General features: G+C 46.1%; 1 protein-coding gene across 1 annotated transcript in view; it reads right to left on the minus strand.

Moving 5' to 3' along the window:
* The window catches only part of nrxn2b (neurexin 2b), a 794,861-nt gene that overhangs the window by 610,516 nt on the left and 157,001 nt on the right, over positions 1-27,344 (minus strand). Inside the window, exon 4 of the mRNA XM_061234183.1 lies at positions 23,385-23,405. Coding sequence (XP_061090167.1) covers positions 23,385-23,405 — 21 coding nt within the window. The remainder of the gene's footprint in view (positions 1-23,384; positions 23,406-27,344) is intronic.

Genomic DNA, 27,344 nt, shown 5'->3' on the forward strand with positions numbered 1-27,344 from the left:
AACACTGCAGGAAGAGAGATTAAAAGGGAGGAGTATGGGAGAGGTGAAAGGAGAAAGAATAAACCCCAAAATAAGAGGAGGGATAATGAACAGGGGAGGAGAGGAGGGATAATGAACAGGGGAGGAAAGGAGGGATAATGAACAGGGAAGGAAAGGAGGGATAATGAACAGGGGAGGAGAGGAGGGATAATGAACTGGGGAGGAGAGGAGGGATAATGAACAGGGGAGGAGTGGAGGGATAATGAACAGGGGAGGAGTGGAGGGATAATGAACAGGGGAGGAGAGGAGGGACAATGAACTGAGGAGGAGAAGAGGGATAATGAACTGAGGAGGAGAAGAGGGATAATGAACAGGGGAGGAGTGGAGGGATAATTAACGGGAGGAGAGGAGGGACAATGAACTGAGGAGGAAAAGAGGGATAATAAACAGGGGAGGAGAGGAGGGACAATGAACAGGGGAGGAGAGGAGAGGAGGGATAATGAACTGGGGAGGAGGAATAATGAGCAGGGGAGGAGAGGAGAAGGGTTGGGATAATGGGCTGCAGCACACAGGCCTCTCTGACTGCAGTGTACCTGCAGGGTGTCACACACAGAATGGATCTGCTGTGCAGTGCCTGGCCCAGGCCGGGCTCCTCCAAATAGCCTTACAACGGCAGTAATGAACTTTAATAAGGGTGATAACACTTGTGTATTATGGATAAAAGGGTTTAAGGGCAAGTGATTTTCGAAGTGATTTATGAGCTGAGAGGGAAATGGAAATATGTAAGAGAGAGGGGCTCTTCAACTGTGTGTGTGTGTGTGTGTGTGTGCGAGTGTGTGTGTGTGCGTGTGTGTGTGTGTGTGTGTGCGAGTGTGTGTGTGTGTGTGTGTGCGAGTGTGTGTGTGTGTGTGTGTGTGTGTGTGCGTGTGTGTGTGTGTGTGTGTGTGCGTGCCTGTGTGTGTGAGCATTTGTGTGTGTGTGTGTGTGTGTGTGTGAGCATTTGTGTGTGTGTGTGTGTATGTGTGTGTTTTAGTGTGAGTGTGTTTGCACAAGTGTTTGAGAGTGTTTGCATGCATGTATGTGTGTCTATATGTGTGTTTGTATGAATGTGTGTGTGTCTGTTTGCACGTGTTGAGCCAGACTTATCATTCATGTTCCCCAGTGTAAAAATCAAGAGACAGCCATTTTATTACGATCATAATTCAGTGAGGCTTTTTTTCCCTCCTTTAGAAATCCAGGTCTGATTAGACTGGCTTAATTTTTAATAGACCACAAGGAACCACCAGAAAGGTCTGCTGCAGGTGGGAATGCACTCTGACATGAAGTCAAACACGGTCTATAACAAGGTAAGTGGGCACTTCTGAGACAGGTACATTTACAGAATCACATATATGCCTCATGAACACACTCAGTCACCAAAGATTCAGCATCAACAGAACCTAATGCATAAAAACATATGCATCGATGGCCGACAAGCTACAGAGTATCCAGCCCCTAATCAGGCCCTGAGGTCTTTGCCTCTGCTACATGAATTCAAAAGCTTTTCCATACGTTTATTTTACACATTTTGCATTTCTAAGAATACTTTACTATGATTTGACAAGGTATGGAGACTGACCTTGAATGTTGCTGCTTTCTGCTTGGACTACGACCTACTACTACTTGAGCACATACGCACAATTAAAATTGAGTATAATATTGTGATATATATTCACGGAACTTTCTATGAATACAATGAGCTGTATAACCCCTTCAGACTACATACTATCCTTATAAGCACGACATTCAGAAATGATTATGCCGATGATCCCTAGTCAATATAATGTTCACCCGTTCATTCAAGAGTGGTGACATTTGCTGTTATTAGAATACATGTTACTTGATGTGTACATAGTGCTTTTGAATGCACCGTGTAGCAATTATTAAGGAGTTATATATTTCCTGGAGTGATATCATGGTTTTTATTATTGTCCACATAAAGTATTATTACTATAATTTATATTGCTCAAACCCAGGGAAGAAGACAGCAGACAAAATCCGTCTCTAAATATCAACCGGTATTATTCTGCGAAATATAAGACGTATGTAAACACGGGCAAGGGCTGGATGCGTAAATGTGAATCGATGCTGTTTGCATTAGCAGCCACCATGCCGCCCGTCGCGGTCTGACAGGAGCGGATCACTGGCACCGGTTTTAGGGTAGGCGTGAAAGCCATAAAGATTCAAATTTCTCCAGCCTCTCGCAGTTTACTGCGTTAAGCAGCAGGCCAACTGTCACATAGATCTCACAAAGACCCACAGGCATCACGTTACTATCAGGACAAACGGGTCCGTCTCCGTGTCCGCGTTAGAGGCCCACGCAACAGCAGGGGCCCCAGGAGACCTGGGAGGAGGACATGCTGCGGGGTTTTTAAGCAGAGATAGAAAATGGCGGACGTATCAGGTGACCAGCGATGCGAAACGACGCACCGCCTCAGCACAGAAGAACGCTGGAGATCGGTCCGTTTTAGACCAGGACTCGATGGGCCCTGGAGGGAGGTCAATGCAGTGTGCAAGCAGACTTCCGTCTTAAAAACCTGCTTTTGTAAAAATACACTAATTACGGTTTGTCCTGAACTTTACACGAGGAAACGTGTCACACAAGTATTGGGTTTGGCATCAGGAGAAGGACACATGTTGTCTTGGTGGTGGATTTTTGTTGATCGTACTGGACCTTAGATTTTTTGTTAGGATAGATAGCTACAGGTCCTTGCGCTCTTGCGAAGGTCAGCAAAATCATGAGCTGAGCCAGTAACAAGACACTTTGTCAAAGACTGGAATCTCCTGACCAAGCTTGGCCACAGATAGATATTTCCACAAGATAATGGCCCCCAAGCGTAACATGAAATAAATGGTTTACTGACCTAACCAGTTGTTATTGCCAATATTGCCAATGGGCGTAATCCTAAAACTTGATAAATAATATAAAACTAAATTTTCTTTCATCCATGTTAGTGACAATTACTTTGACCTAGAAATTACAGTGCTCTGTACAAAGCATCACAAAACATGGCAGGTTAAAACTCCTCCAGTGCACTGTGTAAATCTGTAAACATGAGTAAAGTGAGTAAATGTGAGTAAACGTGAGTAAACATGCGTAAAAGTGAGTAAATGTGAGTCAACATGCGTAAACCTGAGTAAAGTCAGTAAACATGAGTAAACATGCGTAAACGTGAGTAAAGTCAGTAAACATGAGTAAACATGCGTAAACGTGAGTAAAGTGAGTAAACGTGAGTAAACATGCGTAAACGTGAGTAAAGTGAGTAAACGTGAGTAAACATGCGTAAACATGCGTAAACATGAGTAAACGTGAGTAAACGTGAGTAAACGTGAGTAAACGTGAGTAAACGAGAGAAAACATGAGCAAACATGAGTAAAGGTGAGTAAACGTAAGTAGACGTGAATAAACATGTGTAAACGTGAGTAAACACAGCAGACAGGGGAGAGCCGAGCAGACAATGAGCCGACCAACAAACAGCCCTGTGCTCTTACACTTCACATTTCCCACTCACGTCATCCCTACGCTAAATAACACACCCGTATTACACAATGCCTGAGGGCATGGAGCCCAGCACAGCTCAGACCCGTATTACACAATGCCTGAGGGACTGGAGCCCAGCACAGTGTTTACTCAGACCTGCATTAAACAATGCCTCAGGGGATGGAGCACAGCTCAGACCTGCATTACACAATGCCTGCGGGACTGGAGCCCAGCTGCTTTATTTAAAAGTATTCAAATATTGGGGGGGGGGGGGTTCTCGCTATTTAGTTTTTTGTAAAATCATCAGTGAAGATGAATTGCAAACCCATTGAAAAGCTCATCCAATAAAGATGACATTAGTAAATATGTGTTCAGTGTTCGGCATAAACTGATGATTCATATTGCTGCTCTCAAAAACATTTTCATATTCTCATAAAATAATTGTAATAATACGCCAGATATGTTTTTTATATGGAAAAAAAACAAAAACAAGTGGTTCAACGCATTCATCATTCAACACAAGGGCAGGACCTGGGGCTGATAATGGAGTGTAGTAATTCAGCACTGATTGCACAGTATGAAAGCACATTTCCCTAATATTTATATGACAATAAAAAACTCACGAATATAAATAACAAAATGCCTGAATGGTTATAGGCTTGTTATCAAACTGCTGGAAAAAAAAACACTGTGTTTCTTTATAAATGAAAGCATTAATGTAGTCGAAGAATTGTTCTTGGAAAGATTATCTGTGTTATTACTGCTGGTGGAACGTTTTTACATATTGTAAGAATTCCTGTCTCACCCTGCTGAAAAATACAGCTCAAACTAGGTTTTGAAACAGCTGGTAGCTGGTAGACCAGCTCCATACTCAACATGGTTTGCCCAGCTCAAGCTATGTTTGGAAACAGCTGGTAGCTGGTAATCTCAAGCTGGTCATAGCTGGATTTCACAGCAGGGCGTTTCCTTATCGCTATGCATTCTATATTGACATTGATCTTTCTTCTCCTTTTTTCCCCACATCCATCGCTCTTCTCCAAAATGGCTGCCTCCGTCTTCACGCGGCGAAACAGAGAAGTCAAGACAAAGCGAGATTCCCTGCCGCCTCGCTTCCCGCACTAAAGGGAATACCCCTGCTTTCCTAAAGACGGTATTCCCATCATTCAATTTACACACCTGTCTGACTGGGAGAAAGCTGTGGGGAGCGGTGGGGAGCAAAGGGGGGGGGGGGGGGGTCGCGCAGTGGGGGTCTGACAGACCCCGGCAGGGGGTCTGCAGAGATCTGAAGACCCCCCCCCTTTCCCCTCGCCCGAATCGGGGATGATTGAGAATCAGAAGAATCGACTCTTGTTTCCTCCTTAAGTTCTCCTTATTTATTCATTTATCTGACAGAGCCTTCTCATCCACAGCGTCTTACGCTGTCACGCATTAAAAATGTATCACAGGAGCTGGAGGAAACGCAGTACAGAGGGCACAGAAGAGCCGGGATAACGGCAGACATGTACGACGTCGAGCGGCGCTTAAGATCTTTAAGAGCAGCAGCAACATCCCGGCGAAGTGGTAACGATGAGGCGCCATTTTCTTTGGGGCTTTGATGAGACATATCATTCGTCAGGAGTGCAATTATTGTTCAAAGGCCATTTGCATGAGTCATTTAATCAACAGTTTAATCTACAAAGAAAGCCCCAAAGAACCATTTGCCAAGACAGAGAATCTGATGTTTAGCATTTAGCACGTGCGCTGCAACTTCTCATTCATTCGCAGTGCGGTGGATTGAGTTGATTGTCATTCCCAGGGCAAAGGATTATCTTGGCAATCCCAATAACACACAGCAGATCTGTGGTACATTCCACGGTGGTTTCAAAAAAGAGCTGAGAATACTAAAGACCTTTTCTCTGAGATTTATTCTCCCTCAGTGTGCGTCTCTGTGTGTGTGTGCATAAAAGTTACAGATATACCCACATCTGAGAGAGAGAGTTACAGTAGATCAAAGTGAAAAGTGATTGTATGTAAATATTAAATAAAAGTGCCACTGTCTGCTGTGGGACTCGCTGTGTAGCTCTCTACTCTGAAGAGGTCGTGAGAAACAGTGGCACTAGCACAAAGGCATGTCCGGAGTCAGTCACAGTAGGAGTCAGAGACATGGCCGGAGTCAGTCAGAGTCAGAGATATGGTCAGAGTCAGTCACAGTCATAGGCATGGTCAGAGTCAATCATCATCAGAGTCATAGTCATTGTCAGTCATTGTCACAAGACTCATAGACATAGTCAGCCATGGAATAGTCTCTCAAAAATAGAATCATTGTCAGAGTCAAAACGGGTCAGACATAGTCGTAGAGTGATAGTCATAGTTATAGACATCGTCAGAGTCAGTCATAGACATACTAATCAGAGTGATAGACGTCGTCAGTCATAGAATAGTCAGTCAACGTCAGAATCATGGAGTCAGAGTCAGAGTCAGAGTCACTCGTAGACTCGGTCAGGATCAGTCAGAGCAGAAGTGGTAGTCAGAGATGCACAGTGCTCCTCCCACGAGCGAGCTGAGCTCACACAGTCTCTCAGTGCCGCCCACGTTCCGCAGGTCAGTCAGTCATTCATTGACGAGACACAACGCAGGAGCCAGCCTTCCCGGTGTCCCACACGTCTGCGTTCCAGACGGCCTGCGTAGGCCAGCGCTGGGCGCTCCTGGACCAGGGTCTTTCCATCCACTCCTCCACACATTAAGAGAAGAAAGATACTGCTCTCTCTCTCGCTCTTCCCTTCTCTGCGTGGTTTTTTTTTTTGTCACTCTTTATTTGTAATGGCTGTCTGGTGACGAACAAAATGGATTCAAACAGCCCGCACACAGTGGGCTGACGTCTGTAGGGTAAGAAAATGTGAGAACTGTGATCATTTCACATCGGATTTAAACAATATTTGAAACATATACCTCGCGGCCCATGGAACCGAATTGTAGAGCAACTGACTTAGTTCATGACCAGAAACCTGGGAAAAGACTGATTAACACTGAATTAACATGTTGAACTAGACTACTGCACTGGTTCAGTGGATTAGATGTTCTTTCATTCGATATTATTTTTTGTTGCGGTCAGTTATCTTGCCACAAACAGGTACGCGAGAGTCAGGCGTGACTGAATAATACAGTGTTGTCATCGTAGTGGATCAGGAGACCCGAAGCGGCCAATCCGGTTTCACACCGTCACCGCCCCGTGGAGAGAGAAGCGAAGCCCCGTCCGATTGGTCACAGGCCGTGTTAAAGCACAGCGCTACAGTCCGATATCAGCCCGGCAGTCTGTGGGCGAGAAGGACAGTATACGCGTTCTGCCTAAAGCCTCATTACGTTACATTACTGGCATTGCTCCAGGGGATACTGGTCCCTGCTTAGTCAAATCAACTGTAAGTCCCTTTGGATAAAAGCATCAGCTAACAATAACTATAATGTAATCTGGGACAGGGTTAGCATGTTAGAGATACAGTCTTCTGCTTATGTTCTGTCAATGGATTCTTAGATGGATTCTCCGGATGATGTAGTTTTCTTGCTCCACTGCCTCGTGTTAGAAATGAATTCTTAAAGGTGTGAGATCTCAAATATGTGATTAGAATGAGCATTCTAGCACTGAGGCAACAATCATTGCTGGTAATAGAAAAGCAATGGAGTTGTAGAATACTGACTTAAAATTGTGAATAAACATGTTTTTCAGTGGGTTACAGGTGACACAACCCCCGATCCTCTTCTCAAATGATTGGGTCAAGCCGAGATTAAAAGAACAACGATCAGAGGATCCAATAGGGAGAGGTCTGAGATCTGCAGTATCTATTGGGACAATTCAAAACCGGTACTAATGTGCGAACTAATGTGCATTCTCCAATTACATTATGTGCAATGTTCAATATGATATCTTATAACAGTTTAATAAAGTACATGTGTTAAGTAAGTAAAATGAACTCTTTGTGCATGCACACATGGGTGTATGTGTTTGTGTGTCTGCGTGTGTGTGTGTGTGTGTGTCTGTGTATGTGCATATATGCGTGTGTGTGTGTGTGTGTGTGTGAGTGTCTGTGTGCGTCTGCATGCATATGTGTCTGTGTGTGATTGTGTGTGAGTGTGTGTGTGTGTATGAGTGTGAGTGTCTGTGTGCGTCTGCATGCATGTGTGTCTGTGATTGTGTGTGTGAGTGTGTGTGTGTGTGTATGAGTGTGTGTGTCTGTGTATGTGCACATATGTGTGTGTGTGTGTGTGTGTGTATATGAGTGTGAGTGTGTGTGTGCGTCTGCATGCATGTGCGTCTGTGTGTGATTGTGTGTGTGAGTGTGTGTGCATCCGTATGCGTATGTGTGCGTGTGTGTTTCTGTCCATGGGGGATGTCAGGCTCATAAAAGCATTCCTGTATATACACATTGCATTGCAAGGTAAAGGCCACTGAGAACAAATAAAAACCCAAAATGCATTTTTAATGCACGCACCACTCCTACATTTCACCACAAAACAGCACGCGCACCGGCCTACGTCTCATTTTACTGTACTTTCGATTGCCAAGCGTTTAAGAGCACACCACTCAAAACTAGCGGTTTTTAAAAAAGCCAGCTGCTCTGAAATAGCCAGCTGATGTATCCCCATCAATCCGCAGAAACAGCTAGCGTTCGTACAGGGGGGGTCCAATGCTATTTACTCAAAAAGCAATTGCCTTATGTAATGAATATTCATACAGTTTGGAGAAAGCGTTGTTGAGCAAACTATTTACGGTGCATAAAAAATGGAGCTGCTTATGCAGCTTATTAAAAAGACACTCATTATGCAAAAATGAGAGGGGACTGGGAGGGGCTGGTTCGTTCATCTTACTGTGTGACTAATATTTCAGCCATGAGATGCAGAACTGCTACACTGTCATATATCCTACAACAGACCTCAAACTAATTCCAAGACCGACTTCTAACAAAAAGGAATATTATGCCACTTGAGCCCAACTGGGCACTATTTATGTGCTTCAATTTCTTTTTTTTTTTTACTTCAGTGCTCGATATTTATCCAACCAAGACCCCTTTTTGGAACTAAAAAAAAAAAAAAGAAAAAAAAAAAAAAAAAGACACATTACATTAATGGCATTTGGCAGATGCTCATATCCAGAACAACGTACAGTTGATTAGACTAAGCAGGAGACAATCCTCCCCTGGAGCAATGCAGGGTTAAGGGCCCAACGGCTGTGCGGAGCCGATTGCGGCTACACCGGGATTTGAACCAACGACCTTGCGGGTCCCAGTCATTTACCTTAACCACTACGCTACAGGCAGCCCCCACACAGTATAGGGGGGTGCATTCAGAGCACTGACACCTGTATCCAGCCCGACATCACCTCCTGTTCTACTGCGGTCCCAAAGGAAGCACAGCTCTGTCACGGTCGCCACGGCGATAACCTGATTTTAGGTAATCAGGAAGCACTAAGGGAGGCACTGTGGTGCAGTGAATAGCACTAGTCCAAAGACATGCAGGTTAGGGACTACAGAAAATGAGCTCATTAGCTAACTCACATTAACTAGCACATTTACATTGATGTGGAAACTGAAAATGTTGATTAATGTGCACTGTCCCTGGAAAATAAATAAAATAAAATAAAAACTAAGAGAGGCAAGGTGGTGCAGTGAATAGCACTGTTGTCTCACAGCATGAAGGTCCAGGATGCTAACCTCAGCTGGTTCCTTTCTGTTTGCAGTCCAAAGAAACGCAGTTCACAGCCTGGAGACTCTAAATTGCCTGTAGGTGTGAGTGAATAGAGTGAATGAGCCCTGTGATGGATCGGTGACCTGTCCGGGACGTATTCCTGCCTCAGTGCATGCTGGGATAGTTCCAGCCTCCTTGCGACCCTGACCTGGAATAAGCGGGTTAGATAACGGATAGATGGCGGAAACACATTAACAACTCTCTGAAAAGCCCCGCGTTCAGGCCAAGGGCGCCAGCTTCGTGGCCTCACTCACACCCGCGGGAGGCCGTGAGAGAGGAAGGAAAGCCCGGGGGCTTTGAGGGGCCAATCCGCAGCTGAGGCCCGAGACGAGGGCGGTAATACAGAGATCAGCTCTGTGCCGCGAAAAGGTCAGCCGTCAGGTCTCTGTCAGTGCGAACACGGGCGGAGGCGCCGTTAGCACGCGCCGCGCTTTAGCGCCAAACCGTCAACTCGTTTGGCCTAACATTTGACCGAAAGGTCACCCCGCCGCTCTCCGAAATACAGAGTACGTCGTGTGCGAGCTATAAAAACTCCGAAGGGATGCGCCTTTCCCTTTCCGCCCGGTCCCCCGCACCCTGACGTAACCGACCGGCGCCCATACATCACTGTTCGGAGAAATGTGATTAGCGCGTATTCCACCAGCAAATAAGGGCGGCCGAAGGTAACGTGAGCTTTCCCAGGAGGACCTGGAGGTACGTGAAAATGGAGACAATAGAAGAAGAAGAGGGAGGCTGGGGCTCCTTAAAACCCACAGCTGTCAGAGGTGGAAGCTGAGACGAGGGGTGTGTCCCAATACTAAACACAAAGATTGGGACACAAAAAAGTACTCTCCACCATTCGTCTCCTCCTCCCATTTCCCAGTATGTGGAGAGGAGATGAGTGGAGGAATGGGGGGTGCAGGTTTTGAGTATTGGGACACACCCTAGCAGACTCATACCTAAAAGGCGAGTAGCAATCAAACATGTAAATTCCTGTTCCAAATGAGCCCTCATACCTGTTGAAAGTTCCCACCTGACGATTGTCGTCAGTACAGCAGGCAGGTTGTGGTGTTGCATCGTTCCTTCACAGACAGTATATTTTTCAGATTCTGGATTCTCGTAGTTCTGTGAAGGAACTTCAAACTAACCTCTATTATTGTGATTAAAAGGTGAGCATGGTCACATGAGTCAACTGTTTGCCTGACTGTCTCCAAATATAAAGCCAGACGGTAGCCAAACCAAACCGATCCTTCTTTTCCTATTTCAAAGACAGGCAACACTCTCCTTTGTGGATGCTCAAATTCATCTACAAAATATATTAGTGTGAACTTCTTGACACCATTTGAGGTGCTGCCAAAAAATAATAATATTTTGATCATTTTTGAGTCTAGTCTGGAAGAAGATAGAGCCCAGATCTGGATTGGACTGGTATAGACTGGAAAAACCCCCATCCTGATGAATTCCCCGGACACAATGACCCTTTTTTCTCAGCCCAAGACCTCAATAAGGCGGGCAACCCTGATGAAAATACCTCGCTCTGTATCAGCCCACAAGGCCCAGTTCCCAAGATCCTCTCTGTCCGAACGGCTGCCCACGACACTTGTTCAATTAAAGCCGAATCGGGGGAACCTAACCAGTTCATTATCTCCGGGCTGGCCCAACATTGATCACCCTGTCCCAGCAGACCTGCCGGTTACCTGACAGCTAAATCAGGCTTCAGCAGGCCTCCCATTGTCCTGTCTCAGGTATTGTAAAGGGAATATATATAATATATATATATTATATATATACATGTATTTGTCTCTTTTCCTCTGTGCATCAGCAGAAGCTGACCTTGGCAGAATTATGGTGTAATTGGAAGAAGTTGTCTCTCTCAGACCGTCACCTTGGGCCAGGGAGGAAAGCGGAGTCTTGGTTCAGGGGTGGCACGGACAGGACCGCGGCAATTTATGTGGAATCCGGGATTTCATTACAACGGAGCCGCGTTCAAGGGAACCTTTAAAACCCCTCGCAATGGGAAACCGCCGGACATCTTAATCCAGGAAGAACAACAACAGCAGCGGCAGCTGCAGCAGCGGGGACAACAACAGTGCTCAATTTGCGCTCGCAGAAAGTATTTTTAAACATAATTCTGGGTCTAACGTATTTACTTCCTGCATTTTTTATGACATTTTGTCTGGGGCAGAGTCTACAAATGTTCTCGGACCAGACCAGAGCAGAAGAAAAAAAAACTCATGAGGTCCTCAGCCTACTTAAACTCCTGATATTGAGCTATGAACTGCAGGCAGTGCGCCAGTATGTCATCTAAAGTCATGAAATACTGTATATCATGTAATTTAAAGACATGTTATATCATGATATACATCAGGGGAACCTCTGCCAAGAAAACGCAAGGTCGACATACTGTAAAATCCCACGCGCAGTAAGACAGAGTTCCCCTTTAAAAAATTGAAACGGGGGCTTTTCAAGAAACAGCCAAGCTGAGGTTGACATTTTGTGGGAAGAGGCTCAGAATGCCTTCTGCCTCGTCTCTTTCAGCACATTCAATAAATGTCAGAGAAGCAGAAGGCCCGCATTAACATAAACCAGCTCAGTACACGTAATCCAGGCGAACACGGAACATAACCCCGCTCGCCGTTCACGTGGGCACGCACAAACAGCCGTCGAGTCACATCGTCTCCGTGAGAATGCGCCGGGCGGGGGATTTTCCGGATGATATTCACACGTGAGCCTTCACAGAAAAAAAAACTTCCAAAACGTCCCTTTCGGAGCTCGCAGCCGTAACTGCATCCTCGGGTGACGACCTCGTCTTGGGGCGGCCTGTAGCGTAGTGGTTAAGGTAAATGACTGGGACACGCAAGGTCGGTGGTTCTAATCCCGGTGTAGCCACAATAAGATCCGCACAGCCGTTGGGCCCTTGAGCAAGGCCCTTAACCCTGCATTGCTCCAGGGGAGGATTGTCTCCTGCTTAGTCTAATCAACTGTACGTCGCTCTGGATAAGAGTGTCTGCCAAATGCCAATAATGTAATGTCGTTTTCCAACGCACCGGGTTCGTTACACCGGCTCCCGAATGATCCGTAGCGTAGCCTTCCACTTCAGCGCACGCTATCAAAGATAGCCGCGCACTTTCACAGACATAGCCCAACGCGACCCAACGCATCACTGCAATCACAGTCACTTGGAGCTCACACCGACCACAATAGCGCTAGCTGTTGCGCTATAAGAGGTAGCGAAGGATTCGCTTAAAATAAAGTGCGGTTTGCGTTCTTCTCCAGATGCGCTCGCCGCCTCAGGCGGGGGAGTTAAGCGCCTTTGAGCTCACGCTTCAGAGATCGTGGACCGGTTCTCCACTTCCGCTTGCGTCGCCTTTAAACGAAAACTCTGACCTGAAGCCAGACCGCATGAGGTTGCCGCTCCACGACTTATCCAAAGGGCTAGTTCTCAGGAATGACAGCGGGCGCGGTATTTCCGTCCGCGGTTTACGTTCCTCAGTAAACTCCCCCCGTCGTTTTTCAGCAGGATTTCATCAACAAAAGCCTCTCACGAAAAATAACGAAAAAACAACATCCACTGCGTTGCGAAGCGGGGAAGGCTCACAAAGAATAGTTCTGTTCCCACGGCCATTCAGGCTCATTTGGCTCCATTTTAGACTGTTTATTCTCATTTCAACAGCCCATTTGCTTAAACCATTTCACTGGAGCCACTAATCCAGTCTTTCAAAGGTGGACCGCCAAGCCTACCATCCTAAAATCCACATCCTGAAACGGAGTGCACATATATACGGTATTTCGTTGAATGAAAACGTACCGCTTTTGTTTGTTAAATGTGTGTTTTGTTGTCGATGCCCGACGCCGAGCAATGCTCTAATGCTCGGAAACGAGACAAAATGGCGCCTGGGAACTTTAAAGGGACATGGAGAGTAATGACAGCGGTAGAGGCAGTTGGAAAGAAAAGGAAATAACCTACTTTCTTTTTTTCTCCCCCCCCCCGTTGTTGTTGCTAAGCAGCCTAGCGGTGAACGAGAAAAAGCAATTTTAGAACAGTGGCCTTTTCTGCATGGGATTTCAGCCTCTCCAAGACGAGTGCTGGCCTCATCCCTCCCCGTGTCAGGCTCTCCGGAGAGTTCTGGGGATTTCGGTCAGGGGCATTTCGGCGAGCGATTGAATTGCGAGGCCCAGGTAAACACATTGAAGCCCTTTAGCTACGTCGGAACGGACTGGCAGCCCTGACAGGGCTGTTGTCTCCAGCCGTAGGTAAATCTCGTACATTCGGTGGCAGGTTAAAGTAGAAATGTGTCAGACTGTGCTTGGCTGTCGACTGAAATCGAGATCTTTATCATGTATTATAACACCCGTTTCCTCTCACTCATGATAGTTCAGAGCAATACAAAATCTCCAGAATGATACAGCACATTTTTATTACCAAAGTAACATAAATGTTTTTATGTCCAAAAAGGATGTTGCAGGCTTAATTATTTCTCTAATTAAGTTATTAAATTAAGACAAATAAAGCTGTCAATGTATAAAAAATTACATAATTGTTTTTGATTCAAATACTTTTCTGTGCTCCATTGATCTTGCCTGGTGCAATTGAGGCAGGGGTGTGCCCTTTCTGAGAGTACTGCATAGGTTCAAAAACACCAGACAAGCTCAGTAAAGCGTAGACAAGTATTTGAATCATAACTGTGCTATTTATGCATTTATGTATTATATATTGAAATCATATTTGACCCAGGTCTTATGTTTTATGAAACCTGCATGTGGGATGCAGTATTGAGCCCCAACTTTAGGCAGGCAAATAGAATAAAATGAAAAACCTGGGACTTGCGAGACTCGCAGGAAAACAGAGCAGCACGGCGTCACACAGCTGGAATCTCCTCGCTGAACTTCAGTGGACTTTCAGATTCCAGTCTAATCGAGGGTCTGATTACTTCATTTTCTACTTAAATGCTTCACTGGCCCTGCCTTTGAAGAGGCTTTCAATAATTGAGGAGCAGTTGGTACGTAAGGGGCGGAAAGACTAATGTTTTCACCTTGTAAACAGAATACATAATGCTACACGCTACACAAAATGGCAGCCAAATTAGCTTGTGGGATAAAAGGAAAGCTGGCACAGATTACCTTACATGTAAATGGAGTTATGGTGTCTGTGCTGCTTTTGAACAACGGCATGTTATGCAAGTTCAATCAAATATCGGTCTGCTTCAGAGATGTCAAAAATAAATGCGACCCCTGAATGTCTACGATGTTTGTGTGTGTGTGTGCGTGTTTGGTTGGCGTAAGTGGGCATGTGCGTTGTTTTTTTGGTAGCGGGGGGGGAGGGAAGGGGAGTTAGACGTTACTCATTCCCTGGCATAAACTAAAGACCAGTGAATATCGATTATGTTTCCTTACTCAATTGGTTGAATGCAAGCCGTTTCCCCAACACACTATGTCTTTGAAGGTAAAACCTGCAGCTGCATTGATACAGGATGGGGAGGTGAAGTCCTTCATGTTTCATTACAAGATGAAAGACACAATGTAGTTTCACAAAGATTGTTTATTTCAGGTTATTTCAGCATGGTGAGTCACGTCGGACAGCAGAAGGCTTACTGGGGCCTTGAGTATGAAAAGAATAGAAAGAGAAAAGGAGAAATGGATGGGGATATGGAGAAAAGAGACAGACGGGCGGACGAGGATGGAGAGGGGGAGGGGGGGTGCTGACAGGGTGGCACAGTAACGGGCAAAATACTGTTTGCAGTCTGGAGAAACTGAACGGTCGCACTCTACAATAAGGTTGTTAATCATGAGTTAATGATGAATAAACATGAAATTAACTTCATTACTTAATGCCTTTGTTAACCACTAATGGATCAGTTACATGAATATTTATACATTAGCAAACCATAGGATACAATTTGTTGAACAATTAACAAGTAAATGAACAGTTTTTTTTTATTATTCTAGTATGAACTGGCATTAACTAATGTAGTTGTTAACACAAATTAATGAGAACAAAGCTGTACAGATGAACTTCTCAACAGGTAGTTAACAACTACATTAGCCAATGTTCATGTTCAATTCATGTAATATTATTGCAAAGTGATACCAACTGGATAAGCATTTAGGGTTGCTGCGTTCCTCCATCTTTGAGCCATCTCGCCCAAGCAGATGTCGATGTCACCGCAAAGGAGCAATCACGCTGCCCCTATAGATAATATCCGTCTGCAATAAGCCTCTTAACGCAAGTCTGCGGTTTATCAGACATATACAACCAGTGAAAAATACAGAGAGAGACGACAGAGAAACGGGAGAGGGAGAGAGATAGAGAGAGAGCAATAAAGAAAATCGAGTAGAAGAGAAGAGAGATAGAAAGAGATAATGATTCATAACTGCAGGAAATGCCCCACACCGGTCTCAGTTTCGAACAGTGCGCATACACGTGTGTACCGTACATGTTTTTCACTCCTTTCATTCTCCCTCCTCTACTCTGGTGCTCTTTTCCGTTCCTCCTTTAGTCGTCATTTATTTTATTTACTCCTGCGCGCAAACGTACCCGTTTCACTGTGCCGTGCGCTGAATCTTTTCAAACGGTCTCGTTATAAAAACCCCACGAGGGTTCTCGCCTCATCTGCATATTCGCAGTGCTTGAAATTCGAAGCCATGTACGTGTTAGTTTTCCGACTAAATAAATCTAAAATCCAAACAGAGAGAGAGAGAGAGAGAGAGAGAGAGAGAGAGAGAGAGACTAGTGAGAGAGAGAGAGAGACAAAAGGACAGGAGAGACGAGACAGAAAGAGAGATGGAGGATAAAAGAGGGTGCAGGTTATTTTAGGTTATGTTCATGACTGCACATAAATTAAGCTGAGAATTGCAGACTCTCTGTTACATGTCAGTATGAATTTGATTGGCTTCAGAAGCCCTGCATCTCTGAGTGAAATATTTCTGTTCACTACAGAGTGTCAGAGCATAGTAGAGCCTTTTACATACACTGGGGAGAACATCTGGAGATCATTCACAAACCCTCAAAAAGAAGTGCAAATATCCTTTTCAAACGAGAACAACTGGTGTTCAAGAAAGAAGACTGAGGCACTCAGGGATTTTATTCTCGTATTTTACTCTGAGTATACGTGATTTGACCCAGTCTGCAGGGACAGCAAAGGTGCTGGCAGCTTAATGTTTCAGGACCAATATCACGTCAAATTTATCCTCAGTTCCCACTCAAGAACTCAACGCTGCGGTTACTTATCAACACTGTGGTTACTCATTAACACTGTGGTCACGTACCAACACTGTGGTTACTTATTAACACTGTGGTTACTCATTAACACTGTGGTCACGTACCAACACTGTGCTTATTTATCAACACTGTGGTTACTCATTAACATTGCGGTCACGTCCCAGCACTGTGGTTATACACTCAGTGAGCACTTTTTTTTATATATCTGTTAGACTTCTTTTTTAGACTTAAGTCTTCTGCCGTTTGATGCGCTGTGTGTTTGGAGATGCGCTTCTGCATATCACTGTAATGTGTGGTTATTTGCATTACTGACGCTTTCCTGTCAGATTTGACCAGTCTGGTCCTTCTCCTCTGATGTTTCTACCTGCAGAACTGCTGCTCACTGGATGTTTTTTGTTTTTCGCACCATTCTCTGCTAACTCTGGATACTGCCGTGTGTGAAAATCCCAGGAGATCCGCAGTTTCTGAGATACTCAAACCACCCTGTCTGCCACCAACAATCATTCCACAGTCAAAGACACTTAGATCACTTCTCCCTCCACATTGATACAGAGACACAGACATTTCAGTGCTGCTGCCTGTCATGCGTCTGCATTTCAGACACGCAGGCATTTCAGAGCTCTATTCCAGACTAAGGCGGTTTCAGAATACCACCCAATAGATCAAGGAAAAAGTATTTCTGCTGACAAAAACGTAGACAAGAAAGGAGAATCCGTCCCACAAGTCTGCGCGGCAGGCTGTGGGCGCGGGCGTCCGGAACAAGCGGCCGGCGATGTTTACTGACGTCTTGTTCAGGACAGGGCTTTCAGAGGCAGCACAATGGAGGATTAATCCGGCCCTGATTGGGCGGGAGACGCTCCGGAGGGAAGCACAAAGCGTCCGCCTCGAGCGCCTGACACCTGGCGTCCGCGCGGACGGGGGGTTCGGCCAGAGCGCGCTCCCTTTGTCCCGCGCCGGCCTCCTCGGGACGACGGACGCCGGCACTCGCTTTCTGAAGCCGAGAAAAGGGCTCGGTGACGGCAGCGGAGGGATACACAAACAGAGAGGACTGAGGCCAGAGCACGACGCAAGAGCGCGACGCAAGAGCGCGACACAAGAGCAGGACACAAGAGCACGACTCAAGAGCACGACTCAAGAGCACGACACAAGAGCGCGACGCAAGAGCACTACACAAGAGCACGACACAAGAGCGCGACTCAAGAGCGCGACGCAAGAGCACGACTCAAGAGTGCGACGCAAGAACACGACACAAGAACACGACACAAGAACACGACGCAAGAGCGCGACTCGAGAGCACGACTCGAGAGCACGACTCGAGAGCGCTACACAAGAGCGCTACACAAGAGCGCGACACAAGAGTGCGACACAAGAACACGACACAAGAACACGACACAAGAGCGCGACTCGAGAGCGCGACTCGAGAGCACGACTCGAGAGCACGACTCGAGAGCGCGACTCAAGAGCGCTACACAAGAGCAGGACACAAGAGCGCGACACAAGAACACGACACAAGAACACGACACAAGAACACGACACAAGAGCAGGACACAAGAGCGCGACACAAGAACACAACACAAGAATGCGACACAAGAGCGCGACGCGAGAGCGTAACATAAAACTACAATGACAACAAAAAATACTACTCATTATACACATTTTTTATATTTCCACAGAGCCATACAGTGCCATTTCCCTCATGTTGATTGTCTTTATGGTGGTTGTATCCGGTGGTCAAATTTGCCTTGAGTTTGTGTTGAAATTGGGAAAATAGGCTTAAAAAATAAATACATTCCTGAATGAACGGGTTTTGCCTTCATTATATTTCTCATAAATGATGGTAAGACTAAACTTTCTGTTGTCTTGTGTCATTTTACTGTACAGGCAATATGGATCAAAAACTGGTCTCTTAGAGGATTTGTGGATCAACTGAAGCAAGGTTAAAATATATATTTGGAAGTAGGTCAATTCCATAACATTGTTTTTGCTATTCAGATTCTAATTCCTCTACAGTACTCACGCCATGTTTCCTTGTAATTCAACAACTTTTTCTTACATAAAAAAAATAAAAATAAAAATTCATAATCTGGTTTGGCTCATCCTGACTAATCTCCAATAACTACAGTAGGACTTAATCCCTAATCCCATATCTGTGCAGGACATCGCAAACATCCCCCGTCCAGTGCTAAAAAGCCTTGGTTTCCAGCGCTGCGGATTAACTGAGAGCCGGAATGTTCTGCAGAGTGAAGATCATTAGGTCTGAGCATCGGTGTGATCAGTGGCCACTGCGGAATACTGACTGCTACTGCTGACTATCGCCACGGAGACTCAAGGGGACGTTATGGGATGTTGCTGCAAAGAACGACATCACCATTTAGCCTTAATCTACTGACGATTCCCCCACACCAGCGGTTCCCAAAGTGTGTGTGTGTGTGTGTGTGGTGGGGGGGCTCTAGAGGGGGTTCAGAGAGACTGACGCAAAAGGTGTGTGTGTGTGCTTGTGTGTGTGTGAGAGAGAGAGTATGGATGTGTGTTTGTGAGTGTGTGTGTGTGTCTGTGAGAGTGTTTGTGTGTGTTTGTGAATGTGTGTAGGTAGGTGTGTGTGTCTGTGTGTGTGCTTGTGTGTATGTGTGTGTGTGAAGCCTGATTTATACTTCTGCGAACTACTGCCATATACTTTAAAGTTCTTTGAAAAATGGGGAATTACTCCTTCCACATAGCATAGTTTATAAACCATATGCATTTGGAGTTTGAACTATAGACGTCCCCAGTGCTTACAGATTAAACCCAGGGAATGTGTTCGGTTGGCCATTCTGGGATGCTGGGCGTGTGGGTAAAGCAGGCCAGGCCTCTCAGAGATCATTAATTTCAGCCCTGTTTCCAGCCAAAGGTGGCCAACAGGCCGGCAGAAGAGCCTCTGTCTCCCAGCTGCTCAAGGTCCCAGCGCGCCATCAATCTCACTCAACCTCTAAACCTCCTGACTAATTAGACCTGTGTGCTCACGAACCAGGGCTAAAAATAAGACAAAAGCGGGGGGGGGAAAAAACGCGGGCGCCGGACACTGCTGCTCGCTGGGGTCAGAGGTCAACGCTGCTGAGCTCAGCTATTAGAGCTTTAAATATCCGCCCTCACTGTTCCTGTCCCGCTAAAACCCATCCCGAGCAATTTGCTCCATGACTTAATTAAAACGTTAACACTTGAGATTACAGCACAGGTTTCTAAACGTTACTGATGCCTAGCAGACACACACTCCTTTGCAGGCTATTAGCAGTCCGTGCTGGTCCAGGCCTTGACTCTAGGGAGTTTGCATATTAAGAGAAAATGATATTGCGGTGTGGAGGTGAATTCATGGTTATCGTGGGACTCTACTAAGCCGCACACTATTTACATGTGACTGTATGATTCATCACGAGACGTGACAGCGACAAGGATTGAGATTGAAGTTGGACCAGCGCCATTGGGCTGTTTTAAATGCACTGCATAGCCCGTGTCCTAAATCACCCTTATAGAGGAACATGATTAGCTCACATCCAGGGAGTCAGAAGCTCAGGTTGTATTTGGCACTGCATATGCGTGTGAGCATGCATCATTTTTCCAGCTACATGGATGTGAGCATGCGTGAGTGTGTGCATATGAGTATGCCTGTGTCTGCGTAGGTGTGTGTGCAAGTGTCAGTGTACATATGTATGTGTATACATGGATGTGAGAGCATGTGTGTTTGTGTATGCCATACCATGTCTGCACATGCATATACATGTGTGTATATGTGTGTGTGTGTACGCACATATATGTGTGCCTGCACGTGTGTGTGGGTGTCTGCACGTGTGTTGTGTGTGTGAATGTGTGTGTGTGTGTGTCTGCACGTGTGTTGTCTGTGTGTGTGTCTGCACGTGTGTTGTGTGAGTGAATGTGTGCGTGTGTGTGTGTCAGCACGTGAATGTGTTGGCACGTGCGTGTGTGTGAGTACGTATGTCTGTGTGTGTGTGTGTGTATGCACTGTAGGTCTGTGCAGAGCCTGTACAGTTGATGTGCAGTCTCTGATCTCAGTCCTGAGTCCCCAGGGAGACCGGACCCCCGGGGCCAGCTGGAGCAAGAGGTGTAATGTCGGCCCTGTCACTGCTCTGTCCTGACTCAGACTGAGATCACTGCCTGTTACCTGTCTGTCGGCATGGTTACATCAGCACCTGCTTCCTGTCTCTCCATCACGGAGGCTGTCGGGATGTTTACCTGCGGCCCACGCAGGTACACCGCACGCTCCTGCACCTCGCTCCGTGTGTCACGATTTCTCACCGTCACGCAACGCAACACCGTCACGGTAACAACACTGTGCGTTATACAAGCAGATCCGCACACCCCTGCCGTAACCCAGGCAACCAGTACACCGTTACACCCTCACACAGGCTGGGTCTGCACCAGTAACTCCTAAATGGTAAATGGCAGGCATTTATATAGCGCCTTTATCCAAAGCGCTGTACATTTTTACATTACATTTTACATTTTAGTCATTTGGCAGACGCTTTTAATCCAAAGCGACTTACAAGTGCATAGGTTCTACCACAAGTCAAAGCATCACATCCCGAACTAGAAAAATACACCTGGACTGCTGTTCTAAACATATAGTCGTCATCATAAGTGCAATTTTTTTTTTTTTTTTTTTTTTTTGGGGGGGGGGGGGGGTTAGGCAGGGATAGGGGTATCAGAAGGGGGGGGCGGGGTAAATCAGGAGGGGGGACTAAGGTAGAGTTTGAAGAGGTGTGTTTTGAGTCTGCGTCGAAATAGGGGGAGGGATTCTGCTGTCCTGACAGTGGTAGGCAAGTCATTCCACCACTGAGGAACCAGAACGGAAAACAAGCGTGAACGTGCAGCTCGACCGCCAGGTGCCCGTAGAGAGGGAATCGTAAGGCGACCAGAGCTGGCAGACCGGAGTGGTCTAGCTGGGGAGTAGGGAGTGATCAGGGATTGTATGTAATGTGGGGCAGTCCCCTTAGCAGCCTGAAATGCCAACACTAGGGCCTTGAATCGGATGCGTGCGGCAATAGGAAGCCAGTGGAGGCCAATGAGAAGCGGGGTGACATGAGCCGACCTGGGCTGACTGGTGATCAAGCGGGCTGCAGCATTCTGGACCAGCTGGAGGGGCTTGATGGCACACGCTGGGAGACCGGCTGTACAATTGATGCTTCTCATTCACCCATTCATACACACACTCACACACCGACGGCGATTGGCTGCCATGCAAGGCCCCGACCAGCTCGTCAGGAGCATTTAGAGGTTAGGTGTCTTGCTCAGGGACACTGCGACAAAGCCCGGGCGGGGGATCGAACCGGCAACCCTCCGACTGCCAGACGACTGCTCTTACTGCCTAAGCCATGTCGCCCCGACGGAACTCCTCTTCTGCCAAGTGTTACTCACCAGCCTCATCCAGTAAGATTGGGCCGTCCAATCATATCCCAAAAGGGCCGGTGTGTGTGCAGCTTTCCGTTTCAGCTCAGAGCCCGGACACCTGATTCCACTAATGAACTAATCACAGTCCTCAATCAAGACCTTGATAAGTAGAATCAGATGTTCTGGTGCTGGGCAAAAGCAAAAACCTGCATCCACACCAGGCTTTGGGTACGAATAATGATTGGTTTTGGATTTGAATACTTTTCTACATTTGACGAAGCTTGCCTGCTTGTACTGGAACAAATTAAATGATCCCAAACGTGTAAACCCCGCCCATCTGCTCCTCCCTGCAGCCTCAAATGCACCAGGCAAGATCAATAGAGCACAGAAAAGTATCTGACTCTTAAAGAAAAGCTACTTGAACCCAGGTCTGACCCACACTAGCCATTTTGAGATAAGATTGGACGTCCCTGGCATGGAGGATAAGGAGCCGGGCTGGGCTGCTTTCATCCGTTCCTCCCTCACACTCTCCGGCCCGCCACGCCACGGAGACGCTAAGTGCAGCCGCCGCGGCAGGTCTGACAGGGCTACGCTGCCCGTCAATATCAAATGTCAAAACCGTCAAAATATGACATTTACAGCACTTCATCTGGACACACACTGCGCTGCGCTCTCTCACACACACACACACACACACACACACACAGCGCTGCGCTCACACACACACACACACACACACACACTGCGCTGCACTCACACACACACACACACTGCGCTGCACACACACACACACACACACTGCGCTGCACTCACACACACACACTGCGCTGCACTCTCTCTGAAACACACACACACCACTACACTCTCTCACACACACACACACTGCACTGCGCTCTCTCACACACACACACACACACACACACACACACACACTGCGCTGCGCTCACACACACACACACACACACTGTACCACACTCACACACACACACACACACACTGCACCATCAGCCGGTCTTGTCCATCTTTATCCCCCCCCTACCCACAATGCTCAGCGTGGCCGGTGATAGGTACGACCTCACCTTCAGAGCCGTCAGCACACAAAGCTATTTCTGCCACAGGTACGGAATGCTTACAATCGCCCCAGCAACACCAGGCCCCTCCCACAGTACGACCAGACCACCATCTACCAGATCACTTCCATGGGCCTCAAGTTCGGCAAAAAGGCAACGAACACAAGGGACCTGAGCGAAATGTTCCGGCTTATAGAGGGAATACAGAGATTAGGACACAGAGGAATGCCATCCAGTTGTAAGGGGGATTTGTGTTGGTGTGTCTTTGTGGGGAAAGGGGGGGAGGGGGGTTGTTTTTTCACTCCGACATTCATTTTGGTTGAAGAAAACCGCTTCCAGGGTGTACTGTCACCAAAACCGCAGTCCAAGCAGAGAATGCCCCCCCGCCCCCCCCCCCCGCCCCCCACCGAGGGGCGGAGAAACACAGGCAAACATCGCAGATGACATCATCATCACCCGCCACCGACACCCAGCACAGTCAAAGCCACTGTGGGGGTTTTTAGGAAGTAAACTGTGTCCTTACCTTCAGCTGCGTATTCCTCCACTGTGGGGCGAGGGAGGGAGGGGAGAAAGAGAGAGAGAGAGAGAGAGAGAACAGAATTAGTCCAGGTGAACCATCACACACACTAAATAATGAGATGGGCCTGTGGCCTGCAAAGACTGCCAGCCCCTGGTATTCCCATTTAATACGGGTGACCTTGAGTTCCTCACCGGCACTGAGAATCACTGAGGAAACACAATTTAGTCTCCGCCGTGTGCCAGGGCAGGAAATATCTGTGCTGTTTACTAAAAAAAGACTAAGCTTTAATTTCTATTTTTATCTGCTGCATCATTTTGCAAACATATCAATAGCTCCATATTTTATATCGCATATTTCATGAGCAGCTTGAATTACATTACACAAAAAAGTGCACAATAAACAGTTACAATACATTGAAACCATTTAAAACAGTTTATATACATGCCCTTAGATTTTGTATCGATCATGAAACATAATGAGGAAAAATTACAGTACATATATTTTTCAATATTCTCGTTCTCTTGTGGAAAAACAATAAGTATTTGCCGTTAAACGCCCGAGGCGATGTGCAGAGAATGGATAAACTGTGTTTTAATTGATTAAATGAAGAGAAATGTATCAAAGATACAATTTCATCAACGTGTCGAGCGGTACCAGCCGTTCTTCTGGTGAGCACCATTTCATCGACCGACAGCAAGAACAACGGGTCCATCAGCCCGGACAGCCAAGATGGCGGTCACACCACTTCCACCAATGCCTCCTTCCCGTTTTACGTTTAAATCACAATTTAACATCGGCGACGAATCACATCGAACGGCAAAGATGGGAGAGATAAGTTAAACCGTCTTACCGGAAAGTGTCCGGGACACAGTCTATTGACAGAGCGAACTCGGTTTCGTTATGCTAAATTACGTTACATTACGGCCGATCGGCGGGGAAACCGAATCGTCTTTAGCCGAGGGGCGTTTCTGTTCTGCGTCTCGAACCCGACTCACGGCCCGAGGCGAAAGCGGGAAGCAGACTGACGCAACCGACCGAAAACCCCAACGGCGAGTGTGAACGGCAGGCGCAGACATGGGGTGGGACGTGCAGCACTGCGGCTGTATCGACACGCTAAACGCTGCTTTAGCATTCTGCGCTACTACGTTAGCGTCCTGCATCTCCCTTCATCTCAGGTCGGATAAGATGCAGCGTCTCCTTTCCCTCAAGATTGCACTGCGAGGAGATGCTTGCAAGCACAATAAATCATATATATATATACACATATACATATACACATATACATATATACACATACATATATATATATATACATACATACATACATTCAGTTAAGTTCACTGTCACAAACATGCTTTACAGTGGGCAAAAGAACAACAGGCCTGAACCCTCAGGAATCAAGCACATAGGTGAAAAACTCCCCCGTGGGACAGAACGAACAAAGATAGGTCCGGTCACACACCCAGTCTCCCAGCGTGTGCCATCAAGCCCCTCCAGCTGGTCCAGAACGCTGCAGCCCGCCTGATCACCAGTCAGCCCAGGTCGGCTCATCTCACCCCGCTTCTCATTGGCCTCCACTGGCTTCCTATTGCCGCACGCATCCGTTTCAAGGCCCTAGTGTTGGCATTTCAGGCTGCTAAGGGGACTGCCCCACCTTACATACAATCCCTGATCACTCCCTACTCCCCAGCTAGACCACTCCGGTCTGCCAGCTCTGGTCGCCATACGGTTCCCTCTCTACGTGCACCTGGCGGTCGAGCTACACGTTCACGCCTGTTTTCCGTTCTGGTTCCTCAGTGGTGGAATGACTTGCCTACCACTGTCAGAACAGCAGAATCCCTCCCCCTATTTCGACGCAGACTCAAAACCCACCTTTTCAAACTCTACCTTAGTCCTCCCTCCTGATTTCCCCTGCCCCTCCTTTCTGATATCCCTATCCTTGTCTAACCTATCCCCCAAAAAAAAAAAAAAAAAAAAAATGCACTTCTGATGACAACTATGTTTAGAACAGCATTTCCTGTGTATTTTGCTAGTTTCTGGATGTGATGCTCTGACTTATGGTAGAACCTATGCACGTGTAAGTCGCTTTGGATTAAAAGCGTCTGCCAAATGACTAAAATGTAAAATGTAATAGATATACATAGATATAGATATAGAGTAGATGGATGTATAGAAACGTAAACTGTATACGACATATACATGGATAGATGACAGATATCGACAAAGAGAGAATGAGATAATGAGACAGAGAAAGAGAGAGATAGAGAGAGGGAGAGGTCTTTGCAGCTGCATTGTTTTGGTATTATATTTCCATGAGTTTGGACTTCAGGGAAGATGCCACAGCCCCGGTGTCTCAGTCATTACTGTAGCACGCATCTTCTTCCCACAATGCAACGGGGGGGTAAGTGGAAGAACCGCAGTGCTCCCATTTAACAGGGTCTTCCGTGCATGCAATTGTTTTAACCCGACAGTAATCTATTTACAAAGAGAAATCTAAAGGTTTCAATCGAAGTACAAAATTACTCCGTGTCTCCGAAGCACCAGTTCTACACATCGTTTAATTTGAGTTTAATTTAATTTGAGCCTAACTGTCTGTTAATTGTGATGATGGATACATCCACCCAAACAGCCTGCAATTCTTTAATTGCAGTACATAATTAGAATTGGATTTCGTTTTTTAAATTTTTTTTAAAATAAATTAAACCAAACAAATGGTGGTAGAAAACGCTGAAGATTGGTTTCACAGGTTCCACCCCCGCAACCACGCAGAGCACAAAACAGATGTCCTCACACAAGGCGCCGAGATCTAAACTCAGACTTTTTTCTGAAAAAGGTTCAAGGTCAAACTCTGAAAAGAAAACGCCTTGGCAAATCATTTCTTCCGCCTCCAAACACATGCAAAATTACCAACTAATTAAACGTGGCAGAAACTGAAAAAAGAAATAAACTTCATTTAAAAGCAGGGTATTCATTAAGTAAAATAGGCAAGGCTGGTGTTCTTCTATCATTCCCCCCTAAGGCACTCTGAAGCAAAAAGGGCCTTTCTCTTGCAATCCACTAAACCAAGTAAAGGATTTTCCCAGAAAGAGAAATGAAATCTTGCACTCAGCACAGTTCATACAAACACAAGAATGATTCTTTTTTTCCATGGTTCGAAAAGGGTTGAACATCAATGCGATGCAATCTCCATGAAGTAAATTAATTTGCATTCATTTACACATTCATTAACTTAGGACTCCTGCGTGCTTTAACCTATGAATACAACCATTTCTTCCTACCAAATCACAACAGTAAAAGACTAGTCATACTCTGTATGTATTCACTTAACTGGATACCGACTTGGCCATATGTAACAGATGGGGTGTATAATTACATTTGTAATATTTAATTAAGACCAAATGTCGTACTTTAGTGTTTAACGTTGTAACGTGAAGAGAGCTGGAGGTTAACAATGTATTATATGTGTCATGTCAAGATTTCCTGATGAATGTGTGTTGATACAGAGCTACTTCACAATGTGGTCATAATGTTTACAATCAGAGAGGCAACCCAATCCTGGAGTTTAGTGGAGTATTGAAACAGAGAACATCTACAGAAGAAGCAATTAACCCTCTGGGATCTGAGGGCAAAATGAGGAAAACTGGTGACTGTGTCATGCTCTGACATTTGTGTCATTTTAATCACCTTTATATACAGTGATTCATATCTTTGTTTTCAGCACAAACTCAGCTACAATATTATGGCAAACGTAAGTAGGTCAGAATCATAGTCTGCGGAATGAAAACAGGACCAGCTGCAGATGTTAGCAGGACAACTGCAGTCATCCGATGAGCAAATACAGGAAGTTGACTGCGTGGAACAAGAAGTTCTTACCCAGAGTGGCGTACAACAAAGTGCATACCCATAACCGGGAATAAGTGCGCTGAAAGACCCTAGAGGTGTTAAGAATACAACGAAGATAAA

The sequence above is a fragment of the Conger conger genome, chromosome 3, assembly GCF_963514075.1.
Source record: "Conger conger chromosome 3, fConCon1.1, whole genome shotgun sequence".
Lineage (NCBI taxonomy): Eukaryota > Metazoa > Chordata > Actinopteri > Anguilliformes > Congridae > Conger > Conger conger.